The sequence below is a fragment of the Dicentrarchus labrax genome, unplaced genomic scaffold (assembly GCF_905237075.1).
Source record: "Dicentrarchus labrax unplaced genomic scaffold, dlabrax2021, whole genome shotgun sequence".
Taxonomy (NCBI): domain Eukaryota; kingdom Metazoa; phylum Chordata; class Actinopteri; family Moronidae; genus Dicentrarchus; species Dicentrarchus labrax.
In genome coordinates this window covers 7,896,114-7,914,063 of record NW_026136713.1, presented here as the reverse complement: position 1 = coordinate 7,914,063, position 17,950 = coordinate 7,896,114, and the positions used below count along the sequence as shown (strand labels likewise).

The 17,950-nt window shown below is 41.1% G+C and overlaps 2 protein-coding genes across 4 annotated transcripts; one reads left to right on the top strand and one right to left on the bottom strand.

Annotated features, from left to right (window-relative positions):
- Window positions 1-3,760: 3,760 nt before the first annotated feature.
- Window positions 3,761-8,023, top strand: ubxn1 (UBX domain protein 1). The gene is made up of 10 exons (XM_051418991.1): window positions 3,761-3,820; window positions 4,381-4,445; window positions 4,549-4,602; window positions 4,761-4,888; window positions 5,495-5,585; window positions 5,770-5,961; window positions 6,387-6,438; window positions 6,543-6,665; window positions 6,953-7,136; window positions 7,248-8,023. Exons 2-10 carry the CDS (start codon window positions 4,387-4,389, stop codon window positions 7,292-7,294), a joined length of 930 nt encoding a protein of 309 aa, XP_051274951.1. The 5' UTR covers window positions 3,761-3,820; window positions 4,381-4,386; the 3' UTR covers window positions 7,295-8,023.
- Window positions 8,024-9,511: 1,488 nt separating this feature from the next.
- Window positions 9,512-17,080, bottom strand: si:ch211-114c17.1 (pre-mRNA-processing factor 39). Of its 3 annotated transcripts, none has more exons than XM_051418988.1 (15): window positions 16,973-17,080; window positions 15,379-15,629; window positions 15,061-15,186; window positions 14,816-14,934; window positions 14,479-14,646; window positions 14,077-14,257; window positions 13,876-13,980; window positions 13,365-13,482; window positions 13,122-13,276; window positions 12,873-12,999; window positions 12,016-12,287; window positions 11,019-11,203; window positions 10,855-10,929; window positions 10,358-10,529; window positions 9,512-10,065 (listed from the first exon to the last, which is right to left on the bottom strand). In XM_051418988.1, the coding sequence occupies exons 1-15, from the start codon at window positions 17,028-17,030 to the stop codon at window positions 9,994-9,996; spliced, it is 2,184 nt and encodes a 727-aa protein (XP_051274948.1). In that variant the 5' UTR covers window positions 17,031-17,080; the 3' UTR covers window positions 9,512-9,993. The 3 variants fall into 3 exon arrangements, with proteins under 3 accessions (XP_051274948.1, XP_051274950.1, XP_051274949.1); XM_051418990.1 differs by lacking the exon at window positions 9,512-10,065 and adding an exon at window positions 10,671-10,723 and having other exon boundaries at window positions 10,358-10,547; XM_051418989.1 differs by lacking the exon at window positions 9,512-10,065 and adding an exon at window positions 10,671-10,723.
- Between the last annotated feature and the right edge of the window lie 870 nt (window positions 17,081-17,950).

Below are 17,950 nucleotides of genomic sequence, written 5' to 3'. Positions count from 1 at the left end.
ACAATATGTTATGACGTACAATGCCATACGGGGCATTATGTTTTGCTTGCCCTGTTTGTGCTTTCTCTTGTCTCTATATTTAATGTAAGTAGTGTCTAGGTCATGGTACTCAAATACACTAATTCATTCATCAATGTTGGTTTAAAACAAGTGTTGCTTTCTATTCATACAACTGTATATGCACATGCATAAAGCTTTCTCTTTCTCCCTCCGTCACACACAATATAGTGACGGAGTAAATCAATTAGTAAAGATAAAGAAAAAAACATAAAGACAGTTTCAAGGGATCAATTTAATTTTATTGCAAAGAACAACCTGCACAGAAATAAGCATAAAAAATGCCACAGAATGGAAACAAATAACAAAAAGAAGTTAATGTTCACAACCCAATAACTTGTGAGAGTCAGATGTGTGGACTGTAAGTTACAGATAGTCCCAGCAGCTTTTCGATGACAAGAGGTGTCCCTCCACAGATAACAGCAGCTCCACTGGAAGCCAGAGTTTTTCCATATGGAGATGCTGTTACAGCTGGTGAGACCCACAGAAACAGCACAGCTGACAGCACGTGCAGACCATGAGAACGTGGCGGTGGTGGGATTCATTTCACAACAATATTGGCTGTATAGTTTTCATATATTGATATATAAGGAGTACCTATCTAGACCTGCTCTATATGAAAAGTGTCCTGAGACAACTTCTGTTATCTGTTGGTGGCTAAACAAATAAAATTGAACTGAATTTGGAAATATTTATTTGGTGTTATCGTAAAACATGTCTTCCCCTCATTTGATCAAAATACACATTAAGCATGCTGCTCTGGCCCGTTAACATGTGTCATATACCAAACCTTTAAACAGCCAGATCCCAAGACTGCTTTAAAGATAGGAATTTCATAATGCTGCATATTTTAACTACCTGGCACCAGTGTGATAGAAGTTTCACACAGATGAAATAATGCTGCCCTCTTTTGGTTGGGCCTCACTGACTACGTTACATCATTATCTGAGCCCTCATGTGATAACACCACCCACACCTAATAAAGAGATAGTAAAATATCATATTTTACTGCATCTAAGAAATATTTCACCTGTATTACACCAATAAAATCACGGTCATTCACTGAATCAAAGTGTGCAAAGAGTCAGGAAGGAGTGCCATCCAAGCAAATGAATTTTACCCTTTAGTTCATTAAAATTAATCTTTTACATACAGGCATTGATATGGCTTTGAACACAAGTAGTAAACACAAGGGTACATTCACATTTCCTTGGGTCCTCTCTCTAGATTTCCAGGATCTCCTGGCTGAGCTTTGACCCTTAACCCCTCTTTCTCTAAAAAACAGAGCCATAAAGCAATTTAAGGGTATACTAAAAGGACCTTCACCCCTGTTGTCTCCTTCGACTTTGCCCACTAAGCTATAATTTCTTTATCAGATAATTCCAATGTGAAAGTGCTATCAGTGCATTCAGAGAATCGGTGAATCTCAAATTAGGATTATCAAGAGCGCCTTAATATCAAGTCTGGACAGAGAATCTGGGCAGTACACTGACAGGAAATCAAGTTTGAGAAGTATCATATTTTAAACTTTAGACTTGATGCAGAATTTGTTCAATATTAGTAAACACTTTCATCCTTTTAGCAGGAGTCAAGTTAACTTCAGTCAAAATCGACCTTTTTATGAACAGATTTTATTTCAGTTTTAAGATTCCTGCATACTGATGTAAAATTAGGAGGGATTTTAGTCCCATTAACAGCTGTGCAAATTAATTTCTTGATAAACACAATCATACAACAGTTTAATTTACAGAATCAAAGCATGTTTGTTGCCTGGCAACTGAGAGTCTCATCAGAAGCTTAATATAGTTTTCACTCAGTTCATGAATTTCCTCAAAAGCCATTTTGGGTCTCTTTTTATGGCCACATAGTTCACTTCAATTGCTCAAAGGATGATCTGTGATTGATTTTTTCTGGTTAAAGAAAATGAATGCACTTCCAGTGACTAGTTGCTCAAGTTGCTTCTACAGTGGGTGCACAGTTAATATTTAATCAATATAAAAAAACAAAACACATCACATATTACTCTTGGTATAAAGGCAAACTGTAACTGCCCTGTATATGCCCCATAGTTTACAAATTAAATGTAAAGGGAACATTTCGTTGATTACAATTCTTCAGTTCATTGGCCACGCTGAAATATGTATAAAAACTTCATACTCACCAAGTAAATACTGGATATGAGGCTCATTTCATTCATTCATTCATTCTGTAAGAAAAGTTAGAGAAGTGGAAAACAGAAAAAAAAGGACTAAATGAAAGTGTGAAGAAAAGCAAGACAAACAAATAAACGGTGAACAGGAAAGAAAAACAGTCAGTGGATGAGTGTTGAGAAGAGAAGTCAGACAGAAGTGAGGCAGCAGTCTGTCCGGAGTAATGGTGGACTCGTGAATGAGGGCTGCTTAAGACTGCGTGGGGGTGAGAGAAAAGATTAATCATTACACTTACTGTAAATATGTAACAGACCCAACCTGCCCATAAAAGTCAGCAAATTGCATTGTGTTTGAACACCCACAGACACATGAGGATGGGATCATACAAGATGGAGAGCAGCCATTGGGAGAGACACCATCCAGCCTCTTCAGAAAGCCTCCTCACAGTTTCATTCAGAGCGATTGCTTCCGGCCTCTGCTGCCACATTTTACAAAAACTACATAGAGATATACCTCTTGTGGGGCAGACGTAATTTTAATTATTTATTAAATAACTAAATGGAGAGACAATAATCTCAGCTGATACACTCAAGAAGCATAAATCAAAGAACATTTCCTTTTATTTCTTTCTTTAGAGTAAATAAAGAACCAATTGAGCTTGGGTGTAATTTAGACTAAAGGTCCCTCAAAATCTGATATAACTATCAAAACTTTTATGACATCTACTCTTTTGACCCCATATCAATAAGCAAACAATAATAAATCTAAATCCTCATGAGGAAGAAACTGAAAGGCTTCCAGTTTGTTCTGATAATGTCTATAAAAGGTCTATAAAACCAAGAAACATGAGCAGACTAATGCTTTTTCTTGTGAATGACAGTCGAGCAAAGTAACTAAGTACAAGGCAAATATATAATACAAATATATATAAATATAATTGATATTAATATTTTATTACTATTGTTTTATATTGTTGTAAATATTTATAGATCTAGCAACCCAACAGGACATAAAGTCATTAAGATTAACTCCATCTTAACTAGCTCCATTATTTAAATGCTGCTCAGACATCGTTGCATCAATAATAATCCACAAATGTAACAATATATAACACTTAAACACAACATTTTGAGTGCAGGACTTTTCTTTCTAACAGTATTTTCACATTGTGGTACAAATTCTTCTGAAGACAAAGATCCCACTTATTCTTCTAATTCTTCTTAATATCTGTACTGCAGAGAAAATCCAACAAACCGGTGTGAGAACAAGTTAGTTTTCACCAAGCACATCTGAATATTCAATCAAGTTTCATCAACATGTAATATGTGCTAAAAGTCCTGAGTAGTATCAGCTGAACCCTGTAGTCTCTCCTAGTTTTACTCTAATTCTTTCTAGCAGAAAGGTGAGCTTACATTTGTAAAATATATACTAAATATAAATTATAATATTGGTTTTTGAAATGGTTTCTGACTACTGCTGTTAACCCCCAAAGAAGACATTTCTGAAACACCTAAAAAGCGCATGAGAAAAAAAAAAAAAAAAATCGCCTTTCTCTTGCTGTTCTGATTGACCTATCTAGGCTCCCGTACTGTTGAAGCGGCGTTGACTGATGTGTGAGTAGCTAACTAACGTTGTCTTCACGAGTATAATAGCCGATATAACCTCTGTTAGACATAAAATAACACTCGTGCGTGCCTTCACGTGTCACATACAAACACACATTGGTAGTGAAAGTGACGTAGAGCTTCCTGATTGATTGATTAATCGATCTCACCCGCGAGGCTTCACTGCTAGTTCTCAAGCTAATTGAACGTTAGCCACATTAATGCTAATTTCTAATCACTCAGCATATCGATAGTTGGGTTGTTATATAGCCACAACTGGCGTTCAGGGGGTGAAACAAAGGGGTTTGTGAGGCTGCTCGTAAAGGAAAGTTTAATATTTGTTCTCTTAATGTTATTTTCTGCTGTGATAATGTAAGTTAGCTCCTTCACACATGACTGAGCTAAAGAATGAGCTGACTTTAGAGAGTAATTCAGGCTCGCCAGAGTAGGATTGTTGTGATTTACCTCCTAGTAACAGCACATAACAGTCGTGTAACAGTATGTTCAAGATAAAAGTGTTGAGGAAATCTCTTGTCAACGTACCGGTATGTACACACAATCTGTTTCAGGTCAAAATGGCAGAGGTGACAACACTAGAGAGCCTGCTGGAGATGGGCTTTGAAAGAAACAGAGCGTGAGTGACAACAAATCCCCAAATTGATCCTGGTTAATGGAGTTCATGGATCTCAGACTGCTTTTTAAAGAAGTGAAAGTAAAACATTTTCTCATGTTTTCAGGGAGAAGGCGGTGGCCAACACAGGAAACCAGGGAATAGAGCAAGCCATGGACTGGTGGGTCTGACACACAAACACACACACACACACACAGAAATAAACACACCATTTATCGAACCGTCTGGATTTACGTGGGTTTTACTCTGTCTTCTCGTAATCAACAAAGTAGGTCTGCAGCTCTCATCTTTTTTTCCCTGTGATGTGCTTCCCCTCAGGTTAATGGAACACGAGAACGACCCAGACATCGACGAGCCCTATGTTCCTCCCGTGGGGAACGTCCTGGGAGGAGAAGCAGACAGCCAATCCACCACAGAACAGCCGACACTAGCAGACACCGCCGAAGGTCAGGGCCTGTTTCTAGGAGCACGAAGGGTTGTAATAGTGTGACTGAGCCATGAAAATCAACTAGTGATGTGCAGTATGATGGTATAAATTTGCCTACCATCAAATATCTTGTGAGAATATATACATAGAATATATATATATATATATATATATATATATATAAGGACATTGTGGATAATTTTGTTATTTGTGTGGTTTTTGCATTAATGTGTGTCTCCCTTTGTCAGGTAGTTTACGTCACATGATTAGACAAAAGCAGATATTCTCATCTGGTAATTTTATCTAGAAAATGTACAACAGCAGGATAAACATTGATATAAAATAAACTGATGGAGGATTTTAACCTTGAGACCCGCTCTTATAGTCACTTGTTCAATAGTGTGTATTTTACCGTCTATAAACAAGATATAGTAAATGAAGTGGCAGTCGCTGCTATGATATTACATCAGTTGGTTCGTCTCTTTCGCTGGTTATATTGTTGTTTAGCCAGCCTGCAACTTCTGCTTTGATTTGTGATTGACAGTAAGATATTTAAATACCACACAATACACATCTCTTCCTTTTTCTTTCACTTTCTCATGTGTGTGTTTTTGTTTTGCTTCAGGGACAGCAGATGAAGACAGCAACTACATTGTCGACGGAGAGGGTGTAAAGAGGCCAATGACGGAGGAAGAGAAACTTGAGCAAGTTAGAAGGTCAGAGTTCACAGAACATAGATAGCATCCCTCCAGAAAATAGCCAAACATAAGTTAGAATCACTTGATTTTCTGTTCATTCATCCTTCATACTGTTAATGAGAGTGAACATCTTCAGCGTGTATGATGTCAGTTTAATGTCAGTCAGCTGATGCCTGTGTCGGTGTCGGTGTCTGTGTTTCAGGCTAGAGGAGCTGATGCGGGTGAAGCAGGCGGAGAGAAGAGAGCGAGAGCGGGAGGAAGAGCTGGAGAGGGAGAAGCAGCGGAGGAGACAGGGCCAAGAGCTGCAGCAGATTCGCCAAAAGCTGCAGGAGGATGATATGAAAAAACTTGCTGAACAGCGCAGAAAAGAGAAGATGGAGGACAAACTGGCAAGGTAAGGTATTCATTATAACACATTTAGTCAAATAATGATGTTTGACTTTTTGTTTTCATGGGCCAACTTTTTATATCTGGCCTGGGAGGAGAAAGTGAAACGTCCAAAGATGTTTTCACTCTCCATATGTATTGTATGTATTCCAAAGAGCCAAAAGGAAAGTTTTATATAAAAAAAAAAAGTTAATCATTCTCAAAGTTGCATAATAACTAAACTGAAAGGCAATTTTATCTCCACTTCCTTATTCTGTATGAAGTTCAGCCATTTGATTGAATGACATTCTTATTCATCCATTAAATAAACAATAGGTGGAAATAAATCAGTGAAGGTTCAAGGGGGAATCCTGTGGCACAGTACAAGAAAAGAAACTCTTAAGACCAGATCTTCATGGCTCTCACTGTGTAGCTTGTCTTTGTTCCCATCAGGCAAAGGGTTAAAGACAAGATAGCGCGGGACAGAGAGGAGAGAGCACAGAAGGTAATCCAATCTTTGGTCCTGTTACTTGTCCAATTTTTGTTTTTCTTTTCACTTAATTTCTCTTCCGTTCAAACCAATTTTATTTCTTTTTTCCACCTGTTAAGTTTGGAGGCGGTGGGCCACCGAGCACAGCCGCATCATCCCAACCTGCCCAGCCCAGTCCCTCATCGCCCACCAGTCACGGCCCTCCACCCACTAAGAAGGAGTATGACGAGTCGAGGATACAGGTACAGGCCTCGGTTATACTCATACGCCTACATGCTGCTCTTCACACCACCGAACCACAGAGCACTCACTGGAGATGAGTGTTTTGCATCCTTTGTTTTCTGTCACAAACAACAGCACAATGAATAGACCTCACTAGAACACATTTATGTGCCATCGCTGGTTTAATGGTGCACTTGTTTTTTTGCATCAAATGAAAATGGCATAAAAAAATCTTGTTTCCCTCATCCGTTGCCCACTTGTTCTCTCCTCCTGCTTCACTTTGCTCTTTCACTTCTTTACTGTAAAGGTGCGTCTGCTGGACGGCTCGACCATCACAACAGTCTTCAAGGCCCAGGAGCCGCTGGCGGCAGTGCGCGTCTACGTACAGATGAACAGCAACACGCCCGAGGGTCAGGACTTCACGCTGCTGTCACCGTACCCCCGTCACGAATACACCGAACTGGACATGGAGAAGCCCCTCAAAGAACTGGGTGAGCACTCAGAACTTGAATATAGAGCACATTACTGTAATACACAACATATTCTCAGTATATTTGTTTTACTTGGAGCTGCTCAACGGACGTTTCATTCTGTCTTCTTAGGTTTGGTGCCTTCAGCTGTGCTGGTTGTTGTCGTTACCAAAAAGTGAGATCAGGAGGATCTGCTCTTTGAGCCTACCTCACCTCCACTACATCGACACAAGAGACACCAGAAAGAGATTGATCCAGGAACACAACCGCCACCTTTTTAGTATCACTCAATAAGCCAGCTAACTGAACTGAAGCAGAGAAATGCAGCCCGAGGCTGTGTTCAGATTGTGTTTAACTACTTTTTAAGATGTTTTAGAGTAGTAACAATGAAAACTGGTTTGGTTAACTCACTGATTGATGCCTTTTGACATTCTGGGCAGATTTGTATTGATTGGTTTGTGTGCAGTGAGATGGACAGTGACTTTTACAAAGTGAGGATAGCTGGCTTTTGATGGATACTGCTTCTGTTTTCAACAACACATTTATAAAAACGACACAGTACAAAGTTGTTAAATTTTAACGTGATCCTTACATAGCAAAGTACCACACAAGACCTACTTGATTGGTTCTTAAAGGGCCTTAAGTCAAATCCCTATGATCTTCCTGATTTTGTGACATTCTACTTTGCCATTTTTTTTTTTTTTTTTAAGTTAAAATATATTGACAGTTACGTCTGCATAATCACCAAGAATCCACTTAAAATAAAGTTGACTGAGAATTATGATGGTGGACTGGAGTTTCTAAATATCATATGTTTGATCTTCCTTTAAATAAGTCTGGTAATATTCTGTATTTTTCTTTTTGTCAAAAAATGCCATGAAAAGAACAATAAATTGCCTGATATCTTATTCCTCTGAGCCACAGAGCTCCATTGTTGTTGTTATAACATCTTAATATAAACGCTGCTATATTTGTGACCCATTTTTACAGGTTTATGTCCTCAGTAGAACCAAATGGGGTTAACAGTAAGTTATATGGAAAGTACTGAGACAGATTCATGTATTGTTTGTTTGTAGTCTTTTCATGTGGTTTGTTGACAATAAGAAAACTAGAATAGTAGTCTTATCCTTTTAACAAATGTAATCACCACATACAACTGAACATAACTAAACCAGATGTACATATAACGAGGTTGTGGAGGATGGTCCTGGGTTCACTGGCCACTGCTCTCATTATTAGAACTGGTCAAACTCAGGTTGGTTTTAAAAGAGGGACTGATTAATTGACGTAACATTGAACTGACTTCTCCCACTTATGTGACAAGGTTTTCATTTTATTGAGCCATATAAAATGAATAGACCAAAGATTAACGAGCATCTACGAACTTATAGAACAAGAAGAACTTGTTTAGGATTGCCAAGTGGAACTTGACATACAAAATAATAAGTGAGATGATGCCTTTTTCACAGGAGACGTTTTGACCTGTAGGAGGTAGGAAAAGCACAGGTGTAAATAATGAAATGAATGGTGACAGATCCTGGTATTTTGCATGCTGGCTTACTGGGACACTTCTGCTGTGAAAAGGGCCTATAGACCTCATTCACAGCAGCCATTTTGACATGAAATTGGGTAAACAGGTGATAAATAAAGGTTCAGTTCCAGTCAGGTCAAACATTAAGAGAGCTGTTATTGTGCATGTTGGCGCACTGGAAAGACTGCTACACTAAATTGAACAGAGCTATAGTGTCACTGGTAAAACCAGTAATTACCCTCTTTCATGTCAAAATGGCTGCTGTGAAAAAGGCATATTGATTTATTCAGCCAACGGGTTTCAGACTTTACCTTAATAGTCCAATTATCAAACTAAAAACAGGAAGGAGAAGATTCTACTAATGTCCTTTATAGTAAATCTCTTGGACACGCCCAACCCGGAGCAGAAAGTCCATTAAATTCACTCAAAAGTTTTCTCACCAGAGCCTGAAATATATGTGTATAAGTGGACTGTTGCCATTTGACATTTGAGTGCTTGTCAGACTTATAAATGTGAATTTAAAGGACTTTTGCTTTTGGCTTGTAGTGCTCTAAAAATGACTTGAAGAGATTTATTATAAATGGAATAAGTAGAGCCTGTTCCTTCCTTTGGCTTCCTCATTAGTTTGATTATCAGAAGATTACAGCCTGTAAAATCTGCTGGCTGTCTGACTGTCAAACTTTGTTGATTTTGTGCTAAGACTTCCCCACTTTTCTTTAAAGTGTTGCTGTAGATATGAATAGGACACAAACTGTTGCTTTTCCTCCAACACTAAGAGTTTTTCTGTCACGATTAATGAGTGTGACGGTTGATTTTTCACCCTCATTACGGAAGTACGAGCAAGCAGACACGTGACACAAAACAGTTCTGTTGTGACACACTATAAAACACCTTTATATACATTAGAAAAAACAACAAATAGCCTACTCTGGAATGGTACAAAATGTCAATCATACATTAGCTTGTCAAGTCTGATAAACCAGATGACTTTAAAACAGGAGCAAAGGGGGTCGGCTTGCAAACAAATACAAAAATATTTCTGATTAAAATGAGACACTGATGCACTGAGAATGGGTGTCACTGTTTCCTTTCATCCTCTTTCCACCTGTCCCTCAGAATCAACACTGAAATTACTACGACGTGTTAAAACAGCTCGACTCCGGCCCCGTGTTTAAACAAATCGAGGACAGTGAGGTAACTCAGAGGAGGGACGGAGAGGAAGGGATGCTGGGCTGCTGTTTTAGCAGGTGGACCGGCAGGACTGGGTGGTTCAGTTTGTTGTTCAGATAAGAAGTCCTTTGGGGTCAAACTGCTCCCTTTTTGGTGTCACAGTCAATGTCGCCCAGTCTAGCTGGGAGGATAGTAGCCCTGGCCGTAGTTCCAGGTGTTCTGGTAGCCATAGCTGCCGTACTGTGGTTGCTGGAAAAGAATCACAACAAACAGGTTATAATGTTCACAGAATATCTTGTAGAATTGTAGTTTGCTACAGTGTATCCAACCTCACCCTGAGTCTGTTCGGTTTACATACAGGTGGACCCTGTTTTAGCCACATATATATTATATGGACATTAAAGCCCATTTAACTTCCTCCTAAGGTCATTCTTCAGCCATTTTGGTTCATTTAATGATTTCCAAAACAGCACAACAATCCAAACAATCATCTTCTATTTTTTAAAATGTTGCCATCTGTGTTAAAGTCTCAAATTCCTACCTGGTACCAGCTGCCGTATCCGCCGTATCCAGCCTGTGCGCTCATGTCGGTGCCCATCACAGGTGGAGGGGGTGTGGTTATGGGGACGTGTGGCATGGTAGGTGGGGCTTGTGCAGACACAGCGACAGCGGAGCCGTCGTCACTTTTGCTTAACTTCTCTGCGTCCTCATCCCTAGAAATCAAATTATATCTTTAAAAATAAATAGAGATTATTATCTTATTTGTCTCAAAACGAATGTACCGGTTGGGTAAGATACATCAACATTATCGGTTTTACAAAGATTATAATTTGAATGCATTTAATTGAATCTACCTGAGTGTTGAAAAAGAACTGATTTGACTTGTGGAATTAATCAATTCATTATCCTGAAACCAGTCCAACATGAAACAAGGGGATCAAACAAAATGCTATTTATGGCACTCAAACCACATTTTATGATAAGAAATGTTTCTTTGGAACTTGATCAATTTAACTTTGTTGTTCCTTTCCCTCTCACCCGTTCTCTGCTCCTCTCTTTGTTCCACCCAGCTCCTTCAGCAGTTTCTGGTGCTCCTCATACACAGACAGCACACTGCAGAGGGCAGACACATAACACAGTGAATGGTTTGCACGACTAACTGGATTTAAAATATCTGCCGGTATTAGAAGACTTCTCCGAACCTCTGGATAGAGTTGCTGTAGTCCTCAGCGAACTGCAGGCCTCTCTGTGAGAAAACGATCTTAGTGTCTGGGGCGAGGGGAGCTGCCAGGGCTCGTGTCACACACTCCTGCACCGCCTCGGCTGAGGCCCAGGGGTCTCCTGACACCTCCAGCTCCAACAGGTTCATGTGTAGTTTATCATTATCCTGATGGAGGACACATGGAGAGACGGAGGCAATTAAAAACTATGTTATTATGTGTCTTAAATACTAAGCATTGGCTTTTTACTTCTAAAAGTACAATCATGAAGGTACATTTTTAGTTTGCAGGTATCACACAAAGTACTTCAGAGGGATTTTACTGAGTGTTTGTCCCTACAAAAAGGCAGCAGAGAGTCTTCCTGACACCAAGCAGAAGACCACTGGACTGTCTGAGAGTGAGAACTGGCCGAGACAATTGTGTAGCTGGAGCGCCCCCGCGTGGGAAGGAAAGTAAGACCCTGAACTGCAAACTATGTGAATTGCAAAATAAACTACTGACCATCTTGTGGAGCAAAGTCTGTAGATGTTTAAGGAAGGAGCTCAAGCAACCGACAGGAGCCACTAGCCAGGATATGGTCGACCTACGCGACATAACAAGCTGCTGGAGAGAGAGACTCCAGAGGACTCCCAGAAAGCTGAGGGGCAACTCCCCTCTTTCTGCAGACCTGCCTAGGTTTTTGCTATGGACGAAAGTGACTGAAGATAAACACACTGAATCTCTTAACTAATCACACCGTTTTCCTGTACCATGGAGCCGAAATGCTCCCCCTGCCCTGCCACTACCACACTACTCATAAAAAACCCTGTATTTCAGAGTTTGTTGTGGTTGTTTTATATCTGGAAATTCTCCTTAATAAAAAAAGAAATACACTGACATTATTTAACTTTTAAAGCTTTTGTTAAGGATGGCAGACTGGGAGGAGACTGTGATGGTGTTATTAGCTGATATATTTGTGGGTGTTGGTTACTCATCTCACCGGACTGATCTCCAGCGCCTCCTGTAAAACCCTGCGGGCTCTGCTGGGGTTCCTGCCCAGTTTAAACAGCAGACGAGCCAGCTTGATGGAGTAGAAAGCATGTAATGTTGGCTTCTCCTTGGATTCGGCCACCGCCTCCTGCAGCAAGGCCTCCGATTGGTCCAGCTGGCCCGCTCGTCTCTCTAAAGCTGCCCTGCGAAGACGGACCACCGCCAACCCTGGTAGGGTTTTCTCCAGGGCCTCCAGCACTCGTCGGGCCTCGGTTAAGTCACCTGATGGAGAGCATGGAGGAGTTTTCATGAGTGTGGCAATAAAAGGTCTCCGTCTCTGATGGATTGTCTGAATTCTACAGTAGGTTTTGAGGCTTTGTGATGTTTTTGCATCAGACATCTTCATAATAAGGCCTTTCTACTCATTCAAAAGGTATGGAGGATAAATATTAGAAACAACTTTTGATACAAGGCACCTTTCTAATGCAACAACACCACAGGCTACAACCTAAAACACCTTATACCTTGTACCTACCACTGTAAATTAAAATGAGACTGTTGTATGTATTACAAGCACAAGTGCTGATTGTTAAAGGTACCTTGTGTGTTAGGGAGTAATATTTTTACACATTTTATGTGTTCTCATGTTCTTGTGCACGAGATGCACAGCCCTATGATGGCTTCACACAATTCCACTGCAGCAGAAATTCACCAGGAAAGAGAGAAGTAAACGACTGGTTTGAACTACACACAATGATGGAACTCGCCTCGTCACAGCTCCTGTATTTATTTTTACCTTGACTGACATTGAATCTGTAAAGAACTAATTCACTGATTTCTGTATTTGTACAGTGTGTCCTGTCGTACCGTGCCTCTCCTCGAAGGTGGCCCAATGCATGTGGATGTTGGGTTTGTGCGTCAGGTGGATCTCACAGGCTCGGTGGAAAACAGCCCGCGCCTCGTCCACGCTCTGCAACTCCAGGTACTGAGTGTACTGAACAACACATACAAGACACATGTTACACAGAGATCACTTACTCACACAGACATATCTATTTTTAATCTAGTCTCTAGGCTCACAGGGGTAAATGTGCACTAGACATTAATTCTACTTACCCTGGTCCAGAACTCCTCATACAGAGCGCAGGCGATCAAGCAGCGCTCAAAGAGGATGCGAACCCTGTGGTCGTCATGGGCATCCGCAGCATCCTCGGATGCTTCCTGAGGCTGGGCTGTGACCTCTGACCCCTCTGTGGCTGCCTCGCTTGGATCTAGGAGGCAACAATGGTGTCAGAACAGTGGAATTTGTAGAATTCAGGATTCAGGTGACAGCTGACAGTATCTTCAGTATGTAGTCACCTTGGCTGGGGTCTCTGGTTTCCTTGTTCAACTGAGCGATCTCCCAGTCCAGGTAGGTGTGCCAGGCCCGCAGCTGGAGGCGGTCGAGTGGCTTGACGTGGAAGTATGGACGTTTGATCTATAAATTAGAGAAAAAGATATCAGACAGCAAGTGATGAAAGTGAAAAAAGACAACAGAATATTTCTAAGAAAAAATTCAGATTCTAAATCTTTTGTAAAAAACACTATTCAAAAATGCCTCTATAGAAAAATGTGTTATGTTGTCGTGTCAGGGTATCCAACGTAGAGGGCTAAACCCAGCGCTAGATTTAGAACAAAGTGCTTGGAAAATTTGTCATGCCTTGGTTCGAGTTTCCAAAGCAACAGAAAGACAGCAAGAGAATAAAATACGACAGACTTTATTGATCCCACACTGGGGAAATGTGCTTGTTATGGAGGGATGAGAGAGGGAGGGAAAAGCAGAAAGAAATGTAAACTAACGCTGTGGAGTAGAAAGAGAAAAAAAACTCACAGCATCTTCAAGGTGCCATCTCTTGCGGACTTCTCCCTCGTTGTCCTGGTACACTTTGTCCCTGCTAACCAGCACTTGTTCCCTGATCTTCTGCATCAATTCCTCCTAAACACGTCAAAATAATTAGCATATATTTGTTTACATCCTCATTACACAGCAATCCTGTCAGGGTTGAGTGTGAGGCTGTTGGATGTTACTCACTGTGTCCGTGCCCTCAGGTGTGGCGGGCTCTTCCTCCCCAGGCGGCCTCTCCTCCTCCTCCTCCTGGGCCTGTTCCGCACGCTCAGCCTTCTGACTCTGACGGCACAACGTCCTCAGCTCCTCGTACTCCTCTGGGGGAAGCACATCTTTGGGCTCGTGGCCGTTCAGGTGTTCCTTGAACCTGATTGGAGAGGGCAGACGGGGGAGACGGAGCCAGACGCAAAATGAGATTAATGGGAGAAGAAAAGAGAGAAAAAGAAAGGAGTTCAGGTAAGAGGAGAATATTCAACCTGGCACTCACAATAATAAAAGATGAGTATTTCTGTCTTCTATAAATTTAATTTTTTGATTTTAGATTGCCTTACACACTCACTCGGCCCCTGTGTGTGTGTGTGGTCTTACTTGTCGTAGTGGGTGTTGTAGAGCTGGGTGGGGACTTTGAGGACTCTGTCCAGGACGGCTGTTGCGTTCTTCATGTTCCCCTGCTCCTTCTCCCACTCAATATAAAGATCCCAAAGCCGGTCTGAGTGGAAGTCCAGGCCTGCTGCCTGAACCGCATCCTCGAAAACCCTGTGGGTTGAGGTGGGAAAACGATTGAAACGGCTTTCATAGACAGCAACTTATTTTCCTGATACATTCTCTCCAATAGCTCTATATACATATAGTATGTCTGTGCTGTAAAGGAGCATAAAACAACAACAGTTAAAAAGTCTTAAAATGTGTTAGAGTGTTTATCCACCTGCGAATCCGTGTGGGCGACTCAGGCAGGTTCATGTCCAGTGTTCCCAGCAGCAGATTGATGTAGTGGATCCACAGATCTACACTCAGAGGGATTAACTGCAGACCCTGAACACACACCTGACACAACACACCACAAACACATTAGCTCATAAAACCCAGTGAAAACGCTTCCTTAATACGCTTAAAATGTATTTAACTGTGTAGGAAGAAAGACAGAATTGTAAACTCTCTCTACTGTTTTACCTCTTCTGCTTTGTTGTTGTACCCGGCACGGCGCTCCAGATCAGCAAATTTCTTCCAGTAGCCGTAGCAGAGCGGGTAACGAGCGAGGAAGGCTTCTAGTGCTCTGCGTGACGCTGTGATGTGACTCTGAACAGATGAGAGAAAAATTAAGTCCTTAAGGCTACAGCAAACTTACAGACCAGCATGCTTTGTGGCCTCATGGGGGTGCTAGAAGTCAATATTTCAAAGTTTGAGGTGGTAATGCATCATCATTGAGGGACTATATGTTTGGACCTCATTGGTTCTCTTGTCTCTTTAGTCAAAACAGCAAAAACGCACCTCTTGCTCGCAGTACTGCAGCAGGTCGGTCCAGCTGGTGAAGTCTTGAGGATTGTCGTGGGCGGCCTTCCACAGACGCTCAAAGTCTGCAGGCAACTCTCCCTCCTCGTCTTCTGCAGGTGGAGGCATGGAGAAGGAATCCGGCTGGGGGCCTAAGGGGACCTCAGGGGTTTCGGCGGCACTGCCGTTCTCTTCTGACATCTCTACCATCTGAGTCGGAGGTGATGCAGGAACCTCAGAAGCCTCCATCACTAAAGAGGGGGAAGATCAAAAGGTAAATAAGTCAAACAATCTCCATTTACATCACTGAAAGGCATTATACAGGTAAGCCCCTCTTGTTTGCTACGTTTCACCAAAACTTAAGTTATGGCTGAAGAGTGACTGGAAAGTGGGGAGAGAGAGACGGGATGACACACAGCAAAAAAAAATAACTACATCCAGGCGCCACAGTCAGTCATTTAAATGTTCGCTCAACCTGTGGATCAAAAAACTGATTTCAACATGATACAGCTATTTTCACACAACATTAAATGACTGAGAATTTTGCAGTTTGCTGTGACGTTGTTGTACTCGCTGTATGATGAATTGTATTAAACCTCGCTCTGCTTTTCCTTCCCATTACTCGACCGTAATGAGGTTTGGTGGCAAAGGAAACAGACACTTCAGTGCTTCTGTTATTTTTTCTTACTATGTGAATGACAAAACCAAGAAAAACCTACAGAAGCACTGAGCACACTCTTACTTGTTTATTTGGTCGGGATAAAACATTTGACATCTATCTTGTTTTTTTTGTTTTGTTTTGTTTTTAAATGGAGATTAAACACACAAAAAAATATCTAAAGCAAACATCAATGTAATCTGATGTAATGAACTCTCCAGTCCCTCTGGTTCCTGGAGAGGTTTGTGGAAAAGGACCTACAGGTGTCCTCACAAAAACAACAACAACCCACACTGTGTACACACATGCTACAATTATTATTATCACAAACAATAATAAAAACAAATTACAAGTGAATCAGTCAGACAACCTTTAAGATTCTGGTGGATTTGGTGTGACTGGTTATTTAAAACGTTTAATCTTTTACATATTATTATAGATATAAACTGTTTCATCAAACCACAGAGTCTGCTCTTACTCTATAAACACCACCTGTGCAGCAGACCTGCAGACCTCGGCTGGGTTTCATTCATAAAAAGCTCAGTACACAGACGGGTTTGTTCTCGCGGACCTTTGGGTCGATGTCGGCTTAATTAAACGTTAATTACACACACACACACACACACACACACACACACACACACACACACACACACACACACACAGAGACACACACACACACACACACACACACACACACACACACACACACACACACACACACACACACACACAGATGTAAGGTAGTTAACAGAGCACTGTGCTGTGAGGTTTGAAATTACGTTAGCCTAGCCTAGCTGCTCATGCTTGCCCCCCACAAACCGGTCCGACCGGAACCTTTTATTAAAAAACGTTTGCAGGTGAAACAGAAGCCCGGCGACGTCTACGAAACGACACAAGCGTATATTTTAAAGTCATTAACGTGATTCAAACAACCTGAAGACTCCTCGAGCTCCCCGTTGCCGCTCATCTCCTCACAGCCCTCCGCCGCCATGATGGAAAACGTCTCGCTTACGTCATTAACGCGCGACTACACAGTGATGACGGTAAATCAACCGACTGACTGTTTCTGGTCACCGAGCAACCGACGGTCGTTTTGGGCACTGTGGATTAATTCATTAATTATGGATTAATTCATTATGATCGATGAATTGTGACTTCGATTTATTAAAACAAACACACATTCTCACATATTTGTACATTTAATTAATTTATAAAATCTTTCTGTATCTTGTAATGATGAACTTTATGTGTCATACAAATAAGGTCATTGTCTACTTGAGGGGGGTTTAAGTCGGACACTACCTCTGGTCTACATCATCCCTTTTTCTTTCCTGTAAATAAACCACAAACACACCCAGCAGCAGTTTTTAAGATGTCCACAGTTGATAAAAGGATCCCAGGTATTGGCGGATTAACTTTAATCATTTACTTTCTCCACGAGATAAAGACTTCACTACTTAAGTTATTACCTGATATGTAATTGTGACATACGTCTCTGATCCTGCCCTACTTTCATTAGAAAACACCCACTATAACTTTATCTGCAACACATAATGTGCTTATTAAACCCTCAATTACTGTTCACAACCTCTTTACCACAGCACGACACCACAAGAGTCCCTGCAGTGAAAATGTGAAAATAGTCTGATATTAAAACTATAATCATTGATGAGCACCCTATGGAAGTTATATTGTCTTTTCCACCACCTAATTTAACTACATACATTCAGCAGATCTGGCTATGGTTGCTTTGTGTGTCGTATGTTATTTACTGCATCTTGGTTTTTTAATTTTATGATGAATAAAAAGGGGAAAGGGGAAAATACATGTTTATGGTTGGATTTTCTTAACTTACTGTCTGTATTGTGTCCCACAAAGCTGCATGTTAACAGAGCAACTGGGCTCAGTAGT